Genomic DNA, 14,209 nt, shown 5'->3' with positions numbered 1-14,209 from the left:
AAATAAAGCTGGTAACTTTTTAAAAAGTTAATTTTTTTAGCACTTTAAAGAGTTTAATCTCCAGAGTTAACGCTTTAAATTTGACGGCCCTAAATCTTCATTCAATCTTAATTTATTTTCAAAGAAAATGTACATTGTACAAAATGTGAAAAAAGGTTAAAAACTGTATTTTACATAGACTTTTGCACATAATTGCATATTTATACATGACGGCAAGTAGTACAGTAGGTCTAGCCTTAACCATTTTAAAAACCTTAAAAAAGGACTGCCTCCCTCAGACAACCCCTTTGGTGTCCTTGCATTACTACAGTAATAGCTTTTACTAGCTCAGTGGCCTAGTAGTAGAGTGTCCGCTCTGAGACTGGGAGGTTGTGGGTTCAATCCCTGTCCGGGTCATACCAAAGACTATAAAAATGGGACACATTGCTGCCCTGCTTGACACTCAGCATTAAAGAGTTGGAAATGGGGGGGTAAGATCACCAAATGATTCCCAAGCGTGGCCCCTGCTGCTGCTCACCGCTCCCTCAGGGGATGGGTCAAATGCGGAGAAATAATTTTGCCCCACTTACGTGGGTGTGACACTCAGTGGTACTTTAACTTTAATATTTTGATAAACGGTGTCACTGTCAATACTGTCATTTAAAAAAAGAAAGAAAACTGCAGCGTATAATGACCTATTATGATATTAAACATAATTTTTTGATAACACAACATTTGTAGTTGTGTTTTCAAATTAGTAATACTATAACAATTAATATTATTGTAACAGTTTAAAATTAATAGTAAGCTGTTAGTCATTTGACATTCACATGACCGCTCATAAGACGCGGCGAAACAAAATGACCAGTCAGCAAACCTCGGTTAAGCGGCCCCCTAAAAAGAAAAGAAAAAATGCTACTGCTATTTGGCAGCAAATGTCGATGAGGCCTGTATGCAAAATCTGCATGAGGACTATAACGGTGTGGGATGGAATTTACTTCGTATCTCCGGATCTACCTGTATCTGAGGAACAATATCCCTCGCTCATGCACTGCTGCAAAGAGATGAGTTTGTCGCAGAGTCCACGATTCGTTTACCAACTACCGGTACTATTAAGTCCATATGAAATCCAGAAGCGTGCCAAAAAGCAGGAAGCAGTTTATGCTACGGTAATGCTATCTGAGCTTGTCTCCTCAGCGTAAAAGGAGCGCATGCACGTCAGCTGCACACTTCACCCAAAGACGTGCTTTAATGGAGTGACAGACATTTAAATGCGCTCCGTCACACAAAAGATAGTTACAAATGCAACCGGAGCACACAGTGAACAGATCTGTGACCATTAACTTCTAGACAGATTGGCTTTTGGTTTTCAGCGCAAAATAAGTCTTTAAAAAGAAAAAAAAAAGTCTAAAATTAGCAACGGTATTACCGTATACCCTGGTGAAATGTGGAGACGGTAAAACTGTCAAATTTGGAATACAGCCCAACCCTACTTTCTACTCCTTTTTGTTTTTTCCTTTTTCTTTTCTGGAGAGCTCAGTATTGTTCATTCGGTAATTTTACCGATTTGACATGTCATCATCATTGCTCTCCTTTTTTAATTTATATATATATATATTTTTTTGTGTGTGTGTGTGTGCGTGTATGTGGGTGAATATGTGTACGTGCGTGTATGTGGGTGAATATGTGTACGTGCGTGCGAGTGTGTGTGTGTATTCATTAGTTCACCTAAAACCTATAAATAAATAAAAAAATCCCATACCGTTCCCCTAAACCGAACACTTCCAGCCAGACTACTACTCCTTTTTGAATGCATTGTGCAATTTGAGTATTTTGATCTTGTCTGTTTTGCTGTTCTTTCTATTACGGTATGTCATTCTCACATTTATGAAAATAAAGAATTAATTTAAGGAAATCTTTCACCAATAAGCTCAATGCATATGGTATACACCAGAAAGGAGAAGCCATGTTTACCACTGTTCGTCCATATGTAAATGCATGCAATATGATCAAACATTTTAACAAAAAGTGATTCTTTCTCCAGGGCCCACTATGACATCAGGCCTTTCTCTGTCTGCACCTTCTGGGATTCTGCAAGAGGCTTTCAGCAAAATGAGGCAGGATCATGCAGAAAGAGGTAGCAGCATGATTGATCCTCCAAGCGCTGATCAGGAAGCTGGCACATTCCCATCTAGTGATGCTGGACTAGTCCCAAACACTCAGAGTGCTGTGGTTCCTTCCGAAGCAGTACCCTCCACTACTAGTTCCAGTTTGCCCTCTATCGGGCTCGTATCCGCTGCAACACCTCAGACGCATCCACCGAATGGAAGCGTTTCTCCTGCAACCGTATCAACTCAGTCTCAGATGCCACCTCCTGTCACCAGTGAGTCCCTTCCACCGACCCACACGTCACATGAAGCGGCTGCCTCGCAGATTGCACCCTGTGTCAGTGTCCCCGCCTCCTCCTCTATTTCTGCACCAGCCGTGCCAACATCCGTCCCAGCAGTGCACATGTCCCAGCAGAGCACTAATACAGCCTCTGTCCCTGCTTCTGAGCCGCAACAGTTTAACAGTGCTCCAACAGCTTCCCAACCTATGAATTCAGCCGCACATGCATCTCAGCCATTGCCCAGCCAGAACCAACCCCAACCAATAGAGTCTGAGGGTGCCGAGGTCCAGACCAAAGCGGCGGGTAGAGATGATATCCAAGCCCTTGACAAAAAGCTGCGATCACTTTTTAAAGACCAGAGTGCAAGTTCCTCAAGCGCATCAGTGGATCCTAGTCAAAACACCGGGACCTCGTCCCCTCCCACTGGAACATCCTCCCCTCCTCCTGGTGCCGCTCTGGTGCCTCCCTCAAACCTCCCACTCACTTCTGGGGTACAGGCCGTCACTCCGCTGTCTATAACTACCCCAGGTCAGGGGTTAACCCCTGCAGGACACGCCCAGACCCCTCCATCCAAGCAGAGGGCACAGGTTAGTGAATAATTGAGTATTCAATCAACATTACGCAAAATACAGGTACAGTACAAAATACACATTTGTGTGTCACAATATGTTAGGTTAATATTTGTGTTATAGGCGAAACTAACAAAGTCCTATATTCGTTTATAAGAAACTATCAACTTCTGTTGAATCAGCATGTACCAACATCCTTATCCATTTTGAAGAAGAGCATGATTTGTGCAACTGATATGCTATCTGTGCGCAGTACAGTATTGATGAACAGACACACCACTATTAGTATTTGTGTATCCCTAACAAATACTACAGTATTTACACAAATTACACTTTGTCAGGTTATTTCTGTAGATTCCTGTGTTTATTTTAGACAGTACAGTGCTATATTAAAAAAAAGATAAATTTTTTTTTTGGTGTGTGTGGAGTGGAATGGATTAATGCCGTTCCAATTGATTTCAAACATTCATAGATGCATTTTGCTTTTATTGTTAACAATTAGGGGTGCACCGATCACAATTTTCTGGCTGATTACCAATCTCCGATCTTTTAAAAAATCTGATATGCCGATCCCGATTTTTTTCATAACAAACAGCATACACCTTTAGAGTTCCAATCTTATTTTATTGGAAAACATTGAACATGATCTGTGAAATAATACAAGCGAGTTGTTTTAACTGTACATTAGGTAGTTCTCTCAAATAAAAATGAAAAGTCATCTCAGTAGAAGAGAACAGTGGCTGACTTTTTCAGACCTCTGAGGGAGAAGAGATTAGTGGAAAAGATCGGTTTATATTTAAGGGATCGGCCGATCAACGATCCCCCAAAATTAGGGAAATTGGGGCAGATCGATCGGTGTACTCCTATTAGCAATATTTGTGCTCATACCATAATACATTATTCCTTATTTGTTGTATGTCTTGGTAGACTTTACCTACTGGGTTTGACCAAGCTGTTACACTGCCCTCGGACAATTTACCCCCATTACCTGGTCCTAATCAGGTGATATTTTCTGTTTACAATGGTACTGTTATTGTACTTGGATTTTATACCCTTTTATATGAAAGGGTGTTACTATTTTATACCTAAGAGAGTAAATTATATCTTACTTTTTTTACTAACAGTCACAGCAGCCTCTGGGTAATTTGGATGCCCAGCTGAGGAGAGCTCTGAGCCCAGAGACTGTCCAACCTCCCGCAGCCGGTTTCACTCTTGGTCGTTTCAAAGTAGGTTCAGTGTTTACTGAGATAATCAAACCCCATAAACGGTTCATTAAAATTCCACCATCTCTATGCCCAGGTGTCTGTTGCTCCCGAGGGTGCGTCCAGTGGCGTTTCAGATCCTGCCAGTGTTGTCTCCTCTTCCTCCCTCACACCCTCATCCACCTCCTCATCCTCTTCTTCATCCTCCCCTTCAAGCCCTGAAAACACTCTTCACCGCTCGTCCACTCTGTCCACCGCAGTGTGTGAAACGGACCATAACAACGGGGACTCGTCTCGTTCTTCCACCATAGCGATAGGGCGTTTCCAGGTTTCCACCAGCACCAATGCCTCATCAGGACAAACTGCTCCGTCGAAAGTGGGGCGCTTTTCAGTCACAGGTGTGTAGCGGGTTAATCAGCTTCTGCTAGGATCCTAGTTCAAGAGTAGTTCACTTTGCCTTGTCTTTTATGGATCAGATTTTTCACAACAATTAACAGGGTGCAAATAAAGGGCGTTACACCGATATAAACGTTTAAAATGTTGAGACCCTACATGATGAGGAAAAGTGTCTGTTGAACTTGAGATAACTAATACAGAATAATATACACATCTTCATAATTGTACGTTTCCTGCCCAGGCCCCACCCCTTTCTTTTTAAGTACTCGTGCTCATTACAAAAAAAATGTGACTTCTAATATGAAGAGAATGTGACAGTGTTTATGTACGTAAATATAGTTCCACATGCACTGACTCATTTCAGAATGACAGAGGAATGAGGCGGGAGGAGGCAATTAGAGACATCTTACTAAAGACGTCACACCGTCAAATTCTGAGATTCGCGAAGATTGTTAGTAGTCTCCCATGTGTACTCCTCCGCCTGCAGGGGGAGCATATTTGGCTTTTGATGTATAGGTCGGACGTGTGCGGATGAGCGTTTATACCACTACATCTCCGAGATATGTATAAAAGAATTGGAATTATACTGTTCACGTTGCTTGAAAAAAATCCGATGCATATCACATATGGGCCTGCAATGAAAAAAAGCTCCATCACAGAGCAGTGCGTAATCACGAGTTACTCATCGCTGGGAAACCCATGGCTGCTTACAACAATGAATTTGGATGTCAATGTGCACATTGGAACACAATAATGGCTATGGTATTGTTTGTGTTGCTTTTGGAACAAAAAAATGAATATATTTTTAAATCCTCATACTTGGTTGTGCATACACAGCTGTTGTAGTTTGCTAAACTGGAAGAACAAAAGTCGCTGTATCTCCAGCGGACATAATGTTGCAGCATTTTGTGTAAAGAGCACATTGGCTTTTGTTACGTTTCACATCCCGATCACGCAATTTGTGGCTCTGCGCAATTTGGTATTGATGTGCACTTAAGGATTTGCCATAGCAAGTATTCAACATGTTGAAAAAATTACGTTTGTCAGCCCTAACCGTTTTATGTGCACATTGGTGAGGCAAAATCAGTCTTAACACATCCCACACCCAGTAAAATTGCCCTGGGTAATCTTTCAGTGATATTCGATAACCGGGCTATTGCTGACTTTGATCGCAAGGGAAGGGAAAATGTGTGTACTCTGCTTAAGTGGTCAAGCCGACCTTAGTCAAATTCTGATTTGTCAATTCCACTCAGTGACATCAGCAGCAGGTTCCAGCGCATCACATGGTTCGGGTGTCCAAAACGGGCCCTCCTCTTTGGACTCTCACAAAGCACACACCCCATACAGCAGCGACAATGACGACGACTCGGGAACTGAGGACGAAGCATTGCAGAAAGAAGTTAGTCGTCTCAGAGAAAGGTACTTGACATCTTCAGTATTGCCGCTTTTCCACTAGACCGGCTCCACGCTGAGTTGTTGCCCCCGGATGTTTGCGTTTCCATGTGCCTTTTCGGGGCCGAGTAGTTACAATTGAACCGCCAGAAACATCTCGGTGGTGGTTCTTCAGCACCGGTCGTCGAGGGCCGAGCGGGGCCGTGTCGTCACTGTCATCTAATTTGCTGACCGCGATTCAGTGGCCAACTCTGTGGCACACGCCTATTTCCTGGTTTTACGCGTGCAAGGCAGAGGCGCATGCTGGCCGTCACCAAAGTCATAAAAATACAGTATATGCAATAACCATATTAGTTTTACAACGCTGAACCATATTTACAAATTAACTCATTCACTGTCATTGACGGCTATAGACGTCAAAAATTCATTTGAACTATTTCTGGTTAGTTAAAAAAAATTCCACTTTTGTTAGCAAGAGTATTAAAGTAGTAGTAGTAAAACCTAGAATTTGTTTATTGTACATTTAGAATAGATATAAAATTTATGATTAATTGCGAGTTAACTATTGAAGTCATGCGATTAATCACAATTTAAAAATGTAATTGTCTGATGCCCCTTATTTTTTAATAATCTTTAAAAGAAAAATATTAGGGACATCGGCCGATTGAAATTTTGAATTGCAATTTTTTTTCCTGGAGAGCTCAGTATTGTTCATTTGGTAATTTTACCGATTTGACATGTCATCATCATTGCTCTCCTTTTTTATTTTATTTTTATTTTTTGTATTTGGGTGATAATGTGTATGTGCGTGCGTGCGAGTGAGTGTGTATTCATTAGTTCTCCTAAAACCTATTGGGAAAAACCTATTGGGAAAAAAAAATCTCATACCGTTCACCTAAACCGAACACTTCCAGCCAGAGTCGTGAGGCCGTCAGGAAACCCGAGGAAGGACCAAAGAAAAGAAAGGAAAGTGAAATCCAGCACCGACCAAACAGCACCCACTAGGCCACCAACCAGAGTCCTTCACCAACCCCAGAGACATCTAAATTTCAACAAATCAGGGAGACCTCAAGAGACCAAAGGAGAGACTAAGGAAAGGAAGGAAGGACAGACGAAGCAGAGTGAGATCCACAGACACCAGCCTCCACCGATTCAATGACCTGAGGAAGATTGTGTCTGAGTTTCGATAGATGCTGGTGTGGTGGATCTGGCATGCATGAAAATCTCCACCAAAGAGGGGAGCCGTCGTCCCCCGGCAGGACAGAGCAAGCGCAACACGACAGAGCAAGCGCAACACCTCAGGGCCCCCCAGGCCGCGGCAGCGCCAAAGGACGACCCCCGGGCCCCGCAGGGGCCATCGGCCGGAGAGCAAACCCAGGAGCAGGAGCGCTCGACCCAGGGGAGGGGGAAGGAGACGACAAGAAGGGCAGGAGGCAGCGGCAGGGCCGCAGAGAGAGGGGGAGAGGAGGAGGAAGGGTGACGAGGGAGAAGGGACAAGGAGGCGGAGGACGGGCGGGGAGAGGCGAGGAGGGAGAGGCAGCAAGGGGAAGGAAGGGGGAGGGGAGAGGGAACCACGGGGCACCCCGGCGGCCCACAGGCCCCGAACCGCGTCGTCGGGCCCAGATCGCCGGGGCGGCGCCGCCCCGGACACCAGGGAGAGTCCCGCAACGCAGCATCCCCCAAGAGACCCAGGGACCGGCCAAGACGCAGCCGCCACCCAGCAGCCAACAGAGGGGCAGACCCGCCCACGCCAGCCAGGGGGAACAGCACCCAACCCCCTAACTCTGGCTGGAAGTGTTCGGTTTAGGGAAACGGTATGGGATTTATTTATTTTTTTATATAGGTTTTAGGTGAACTAATGAATGCACGCACGCACATACACATATTCACCCACATACAAAAAAATAAAATTAACCCCCTGGCATGCAGTGAATCCAAATATTAACCCTTAGTGCCCATTGGAGGTGAATCTGCTCGATCCTGTTGGCAGCAACTGGTTTCCTGACTATAAAAACACAACCATTAGTTACAAATTGCCAAATACAGAAACATCAATATAAGTTATCACGATGTGGTGGCTCTCGCTAACAGGCAGAATTAAGTAACCAGAATTAGGTTAAAATATTCTATATACGTAGACCATGTTTCTATAAATTTTGATATTTGGTTTTTATTTGAGGCAGATATTTTTTTCAATAAAATGTGATTTATGAGGAGGTTAGATGGTCGATATTCAGAGTTTATTTTTCCAGTTAACAAAAATTGTTTGTTTTTTTGCGATAGTAAGGGCTACAAGTGTGGATTGAAATTGTTTATGTGGTAAGTCAGTTGTTGTTAGGTCACCTAACAAACACAAGTTTGGAGATAAAGGTATCCTACAGTCCAAGATAGCGGAAATTTAAGAATTGCAATTAATCACATGACTTCACTACTTTTTCATACTCTTGTTAACAAAAGTGAAACTAATAGAAATAGTCTAAATTAATTTTTGACGTCTATAGCCATCAATGGCAGTGAATGAGTTAACATGTACCACTAGTGGATGAATTTTTAATTATTGTGGTAAAAAAAATAAAAAATGTGAGCGCACACGCCGCTCACCGGGTCATGTGCTCCCAGTCACTTGAATGAGAGCTGCAACCAGCCCCCAGCCTGGCGCCCCGTCATCCCACTGGCCCATTGTCATGGCTCCCACCTCAGGGATGGTGGCTTTGTGGCCCCCGAGGGGCTTTGGACGTCGTAGAGTGAGGATGACAAGCTTTTGACTCATAGAGACAGCCAAATGAATGAAACTGAGCTTTCCATTCATAATGAATGAGCATTGACGACAAGTTTCGCATGCCGGTCTCAAAATCATTATTGCACTATTTAATCCATGGTACATATGAAATTGGAAAAATGCTAATGTTTGTACTGCGTATATTGTGTATTTTTGACTTGACACTGGCTGGACGGCGGACGCCTATGCCTCGCTGTTTTAAAACCCGGAAACCGCTTTTTTGTCTATATGTTAAAAACTTTTGTGCATTTGACGGGCTATACTTTGCAATGTAGCCCCATCTTGTAACAGCATTTTTTTTTTTTTATGTTATGGCACAACCACACACGCGCCTCGTGTAATGGAAATGCAATGGAGGCCGTCTGGTGTTGTGCTGGTTGGGTATAGTGGCAAAGTGACTCGTGTTAGTATGTCAGTGGATCCTATTGAATGCCTCTGTGCTGCTTTTCCAGACACATGCTGGAGGTCCAGGCCCTGCAGACCCGTCAGAAAGAGGAAATCGAGGCACTCTTCACTCGACTGGGGAAAACAGCTCCTCCTTCTGTCCTTTCTCCTGCTGTGGCAATGGCAGGAGGACGTCGCAGGCTCAAGAGCAAAAGCCACAAATCTCCCCGAAGCAGTGGACAACCAAGCCCCATATTCTCTTGTAAGAAAAGACCACTGGCCAGTTGGGCGAATAGACAGGGTCTGCAAAAAGTCTGGAAATGATTGTGTTGTAAAACGACATTACCTCGCCAACTGCCCGAAGACAGCTGGGATAGGCTCATGCACGCTAGCGACTCTAGGATAAACGGTTCTGATAATGGATGGATAAAATGGCATATTTGTAGTATGTACGATGAAATTTCAAGTGTCCACCTGTCTGTGCAAAATAAAGTATAAAAGTGCATGAAGACACAAAACCTTACATTCATCTGATGTGAGATCAAGTCAAATTAAAATTACAATTACAAATACTCCCTGAAAATACTGTAGAATAGTGCAAAATGCAGTAACAACATGAGTCTTATGCTACAATTAATATCATTAAGTTATTACTAATACCATTAATACTGCTAATTACTTTAACATTATTTATACATTATACTCTTTCTTCAGCCTGGTACACACAAAACATTTTTCAAACGTCAAAAGATTTATTTTTTTTAATCTTTGGCAGACCTCACACACAAAGATAAAAAAGAAAGCTAATGTCAGTTGTCTAATGTCCGGACACCCTGTGCAATGGTGTGGTTCAGTTGTGATTCAGTCACCCTTGTCTGATGTGTTCAGGCTGTCCGGCCTCATCTCACAGTACTCATGGCTGTGAGTCTGCTCCGAAACAAAGTACACCTTTGGCTCCCGAGCCTTCCCAAACAGGAGTTGGGACATCTTTACAAGAGCTCAGATCCTCTCCATCTTTGCCCAGTCTCAGCAGTGTCTCCACAGGTATGTATGTGAAAATTTTCACTCACCGAGCTGCGTTCCTTGACCGTAGAGCTAGCAAAAGTAAAAGACTAAACATAAAAAAGTACACAGTCTGAAATGTGAACAAGATTTTTTCCTGTTATACACTGTCCATTTTGATTTGTCCCCTCCTGCCACTCCTTGTTCCCACCATCCTGACCTTTTTGTTTTGTCTCTTGTATTCCAAGGAGCAAGTGGAACCACCTCCACAAATGGTGCGGGTCCCTACCAGAACCACTCGCTCTCCCTGACACATGCGAGCGGGCCGGCTTCCATTGCCACTGCCGCTAACACACAGAAATGCAAGGGTACCTTTACGGATGACCTGCACCAGCTGGTGGATAACTGGGCCAAAGACATCAGTCTCTCGCAGGGCAAGAGGGGTCCTAAAACCGGACCACAGACAGCTCAGGGACATGATGTAAGATATGCAATGACTTCGGACCACTCAAAAGTGTTTGCCAACCTTCATTGAGCCAAGGCACATATCGCTGGCGTTGGGTGGAATCCTTGTATCTCCCAAGTTGTCACTTTTCAGGAAAACCCAAAAACATCTCGTTTGTTAAGCCATTAATATTGAAAAATTGCATCCTCGAATCCCCCAATAAAAAGTCACAAAACGTAATATACAGTGAACCTTTCACACACACACACACACACACACACAGGGCTAATTGAACTATCAATACGTTAGACCTTATGACACCAAGATTCCACCAGATGGTGCCAAAGTAGTACATTTGCTTTGGTCTGAGCAAAAACAGAATGAGGCTTATAATTGAGGATAAAAAAAATATATGTGCAAATATACAGGGTTTTTTCTCTAATCTAATGATCTTTTTTCTGGTTCTCAATTACAGGTAATCCCTCCTGCCAACATGGGTCGCAAGTTCTCAGCTCCCGGCTACCTCTGCCCATCCCTTCCCACGCCTCCCAGCACTAGTAGCAGTACCTCTACCACAGCCCACCTCCCCAACCCCGCCAATCCCTCTGTACCCCTGGGCCCCCGGAAAGGCTCTCTGGGACCGGTCGGTCCCGGGTACGGGTACACCTCTGCCTCGTACAGCGCTCCTCAGTGGGCAGGACCCACGGCCAATTGTCAGGTCGGCATGCTCAATCCCGCCCAGTACCAACAGCCCATGACCGCCACGGTGTCCATGCACCAAGGGTACCACATGGGGACCGCAGCGTCAGCCACCCAGAAATCAGTCAGCCAGGGAGGATCCAATTTAAGGCCTACGTAGCCCAGTCCAGCTGGAAGCACGCGCAAGAACCAGCTCTCTGTGCTTAATATAAAATATATACAATTATTACATGTCGTCCTCCCAGGCAGATTGAAGTCTGCCGGGCCCCGTCGGAGGGAGCGTGCAATACACACACAAATACACAGCATACACTCTGGCCCGCCTGTTAGCTGTGAAATTGAGCTGTGACGAGCTGATTGGTCAGCCAAAGATGTCTTTATTTTCTTCGGTTAAGGGCAGACGTGCACCATGAACAAAAAGTTTGCCATTAGTCATTTTGGGTGAAATTTGAGGTTGGACTTAAAATACACGAGAACCTTGACAGGTGAACGCAGTTTGACCTTTTCTATGCCTCCTCCCGACTCTTTCCCCCACCATTTCGAGGCTTCAAATAGGATGTAGTCGGAGGGAAGAGGCCACTGAGCGTCACGGCGTCATCTGCAGGTGGCAACAGAACAACTGGGTGAGTTGCATAAAGGCATGCAAGTGGAAATGTATATTGGTCATCTGATGAATCTAAGCTTAGAGCGTCAAACTGTCAGACTGTCATCAGCAGGTTGAAACAGACTAGAAGAGTCCCAGAAAGGCACCTGTGTCAGTATACTCATCTAGCTTTCTGTGATGCTTTCAGTCTCTGAAGTCACAGAAAGACAGAAGGGGACGGCCTTGAAAACTTGTGAAATTTGCCATTCAACTCCTTTTAAGAGACCAGCGAGTCGTGTATAAAGTAGAGAAGTATTCAAAAGTTTAGACAAAGTCCAAATAAAGTCAACCTGTGACGGTTCTCGTGCATTTGAAGTCACCCCGAATTTGCACCCAAAAGCCCAGCGTCAGAACTTTTTGTCACTAATGTACTTACTAGCGTTGTTGTCATTCCATGCCAAAAGTGGGACGTGTACGCGGAGTAAATATAAACCTGTTTGTGAGGCGGGAGGTGAAGTTGTGACTGTGAGAGGGAAATAATGAGAGAAAGTAGAAAGAGTCAGTAAGTTGAGCAGGAGTATAATGAAGGCTTAGAAAGTGACGTCAATGCAATAATTGAAATAAGAAAAGATGTAACTGCCCCTTTTGTAACTGTGGCCTTATTCCCTGAATACATTTTTGTACATAAGATATTCAGCATATTTATGTCTGCTGTCATTTGTGATTTCGCGTTTTCTACACACATTCAAATTCCGAGTCGTATAATAATTTAAAAAAAAACAAAAACAAAAAAAAGGCATCCAGGTGTTGAGCACCGCGAAGTGAAGGTGATGCTGCTATAGATCACAATCTGGCTCGGGGGGTGTTTTGTTTTTGTTGTTGTTGGTTTACACTTGAATTGAACGAATCCCACCTTGGTTCCACACAAAGCCACATAACTCGCATGCAAGCCGAATAGTTTTCTTTTGTTAGTTTTCAGACAGCCCATAAAATGATTTGCCGCTTCATTAGTGGGGTTCCCTCCTTTTCTGTGGTCTTTATTATTATTATTATTATTATCTATTTAATAAACAAATGTTCTTTATGGACCTGTATTCAGCCATCAGATTTTGATGTTGTCTCACTGTAATTACTATTAAAGGTTGTTAAACAACATGTAGTTAAAGGAATATAAAAGTGCAATTGCAGGGTTTGTTATCTCGATGTACTCTTCATCCTGCTGTATATGAAGCTCTTCTATCTATGACATCCCTGCCCAAACGACCACCACCCTTCCTACGTTCTTGCTTTCTATTTTATTGTACATACTGTAGTTCAATGTGCGGCTATCTACTCCTTTTTTTGTTTGTTTTTATTTTAAATAGAGAACGCACACGCACTCTACCCCCGCAAACGTGAGGAACATTTTAGTGCCTTGCATCCTCACTTTTGATAAGTTCTATGACAAGCCGGTGGAACGTTTATTCCATTTCTTTGATATCCAGCTTAAGGACATTTACCAGTACACTCTTTGTTTTCACTTGTAGGTGTCACTAGCGTGCAGAAATTTCATACAGTAGTCAAGGTCCGATATAGAAAAATGTTTAGTCAGTCAACAGTGACCCTAACGTGTGCTTATACATGGACCTTAACTTGGATGTGAAGGATATGGAATATGTCAAACTGCTCTTTCCCCACATGTCCCATCTCAGTCCCCGTACGCAATGTGAACGCACCGCGAACAATGTAGAGGTTGGAAATGTTCTCCGGGTTATTCACTGCTTCTAGTTCTCATTCTATGCATTCGGTTAGCTTTTTTTGTGTGTGTGTGTGTGTGTATTTCTCGTTAAACCATTTCACAGAGGCGCTCCAGCGGCCTGCTCGTAGTTTGGACGACTAGTTAAATCTTCTCTAGAGAAAAAAATAAGTTCCTGCAATGCAGAATATGCAAAGTTTTATAGGGATGGAGGGTTCATGGAGTCATTTGCATACCGACGAGGGTTACTGATTTAGCTGTTTTTTGATATGGGAGTACTATTGAGGATTGTTTGCCTTTTCGGGTCATCACGACATTGTCCCCCCCCCCCCCCCCCGGTTTGCATTGTTAATGTCACAGGCTCAAGTTCAATAGCGGCATATATAACTAAAATGTGTTTCTGCATGCCAGCTTCACTGGTGTTCAATCTGACAGCCACTGTACAGCACAAGCTTAAAAGATCCATGAAGGACTTCCAAAAAAACAAAAAAGACACAAGGCTACTGACAATTCTATTCTTTCTGTATTGATTTCTTGTGAGTCGGTGTCATGGTTTTTGTGTGTATTTTCCACATTGTACAAAATGTAAAAACAAATAAATAAATAAAAATCAAGTACATTGCCCATATTGTTGATTTTGCGTATTTTTGTATTT

General features: G+C 43.4%; 1 protein-coding gene across 6 annotated transcripts in view; it reads left to right on the top strand.

Moving 5' to 3' along the window:
• The window catches only part of LOC144053687 (serine/threonine-protein kinase WNK1-like), a 50,785-nt gene extending 36,607 nt beyond the window's left edge, over window positions 1-14,178 (top strand). For 5 of the 6 annotated variants that reach the window (XM_077568396.1, XM_077568398.1, XM_077568392.1 and 2 more), the window contains 9 exons: window positions 2,024-2,955; window positions 3,865-3,939; window positions 4,062-4,163; window positions 4,237-4,537; window positions 5,789-5,954; window positions 9,159-9,352; window positions 9,979-10,134; window positions 10,341-10,573; window positions 11,013-14,178. In XM_077568396.1, the coding sequence (XP_077424522.1) occupies window positions 2,024-2,955; window positions 3,865-3,939; window positions 4,062-4,163; window positions 4,237-4,537; window positions 5,789-5,954; window positions 9,159-9,352; window positions 9,979-10,134; window positions 10,341-10,573; window positions 11,013-11,396 (2,543 nt within the window). In that variant the 3' untranslated portion in view covers window positions 11,397-14,178. The remainder of the gene's footprint in view (window positions 1-2,023; window positions 2,956-3,864; window positions 3,940-4,061; window positions 4,164-4,236; window positions 4,538-5,788; window positions 5,955-9,158; window positions 9,353-9,978; window positions 10,135-10,340; window positions 10,574-11,012) is intronic. The other variant, XM_077568397.1, reaches the window with a different exon arrangement.
• The last annotated feature ends 31 nt before the right edge of the window (window positions 14,179-14,209 follow it).

Source organism: Vanacampus margaritifer, chromosome 6, assembly GCF_051991255.1.
Source record: "Vanacampus margaritifer isolate UIUO_Vmar chromosome 6, RoL_Vmar_1.0, whole genome shotgun sequence".
In the NCBI taxonomy this organism is placed as follows: domain Eukaryota; kingdom Metazoa; phylum Chordata; class Actinopteri; order Syngnathiformes; family Syngnathidae; genus Vanacampus; species Vanacampus margaritifer.
The sequence above is the reverse complement of the archived record's forward strand: the minus strand, read 5'-3'. Positions and strand labels throughout refer to the sequence as shown.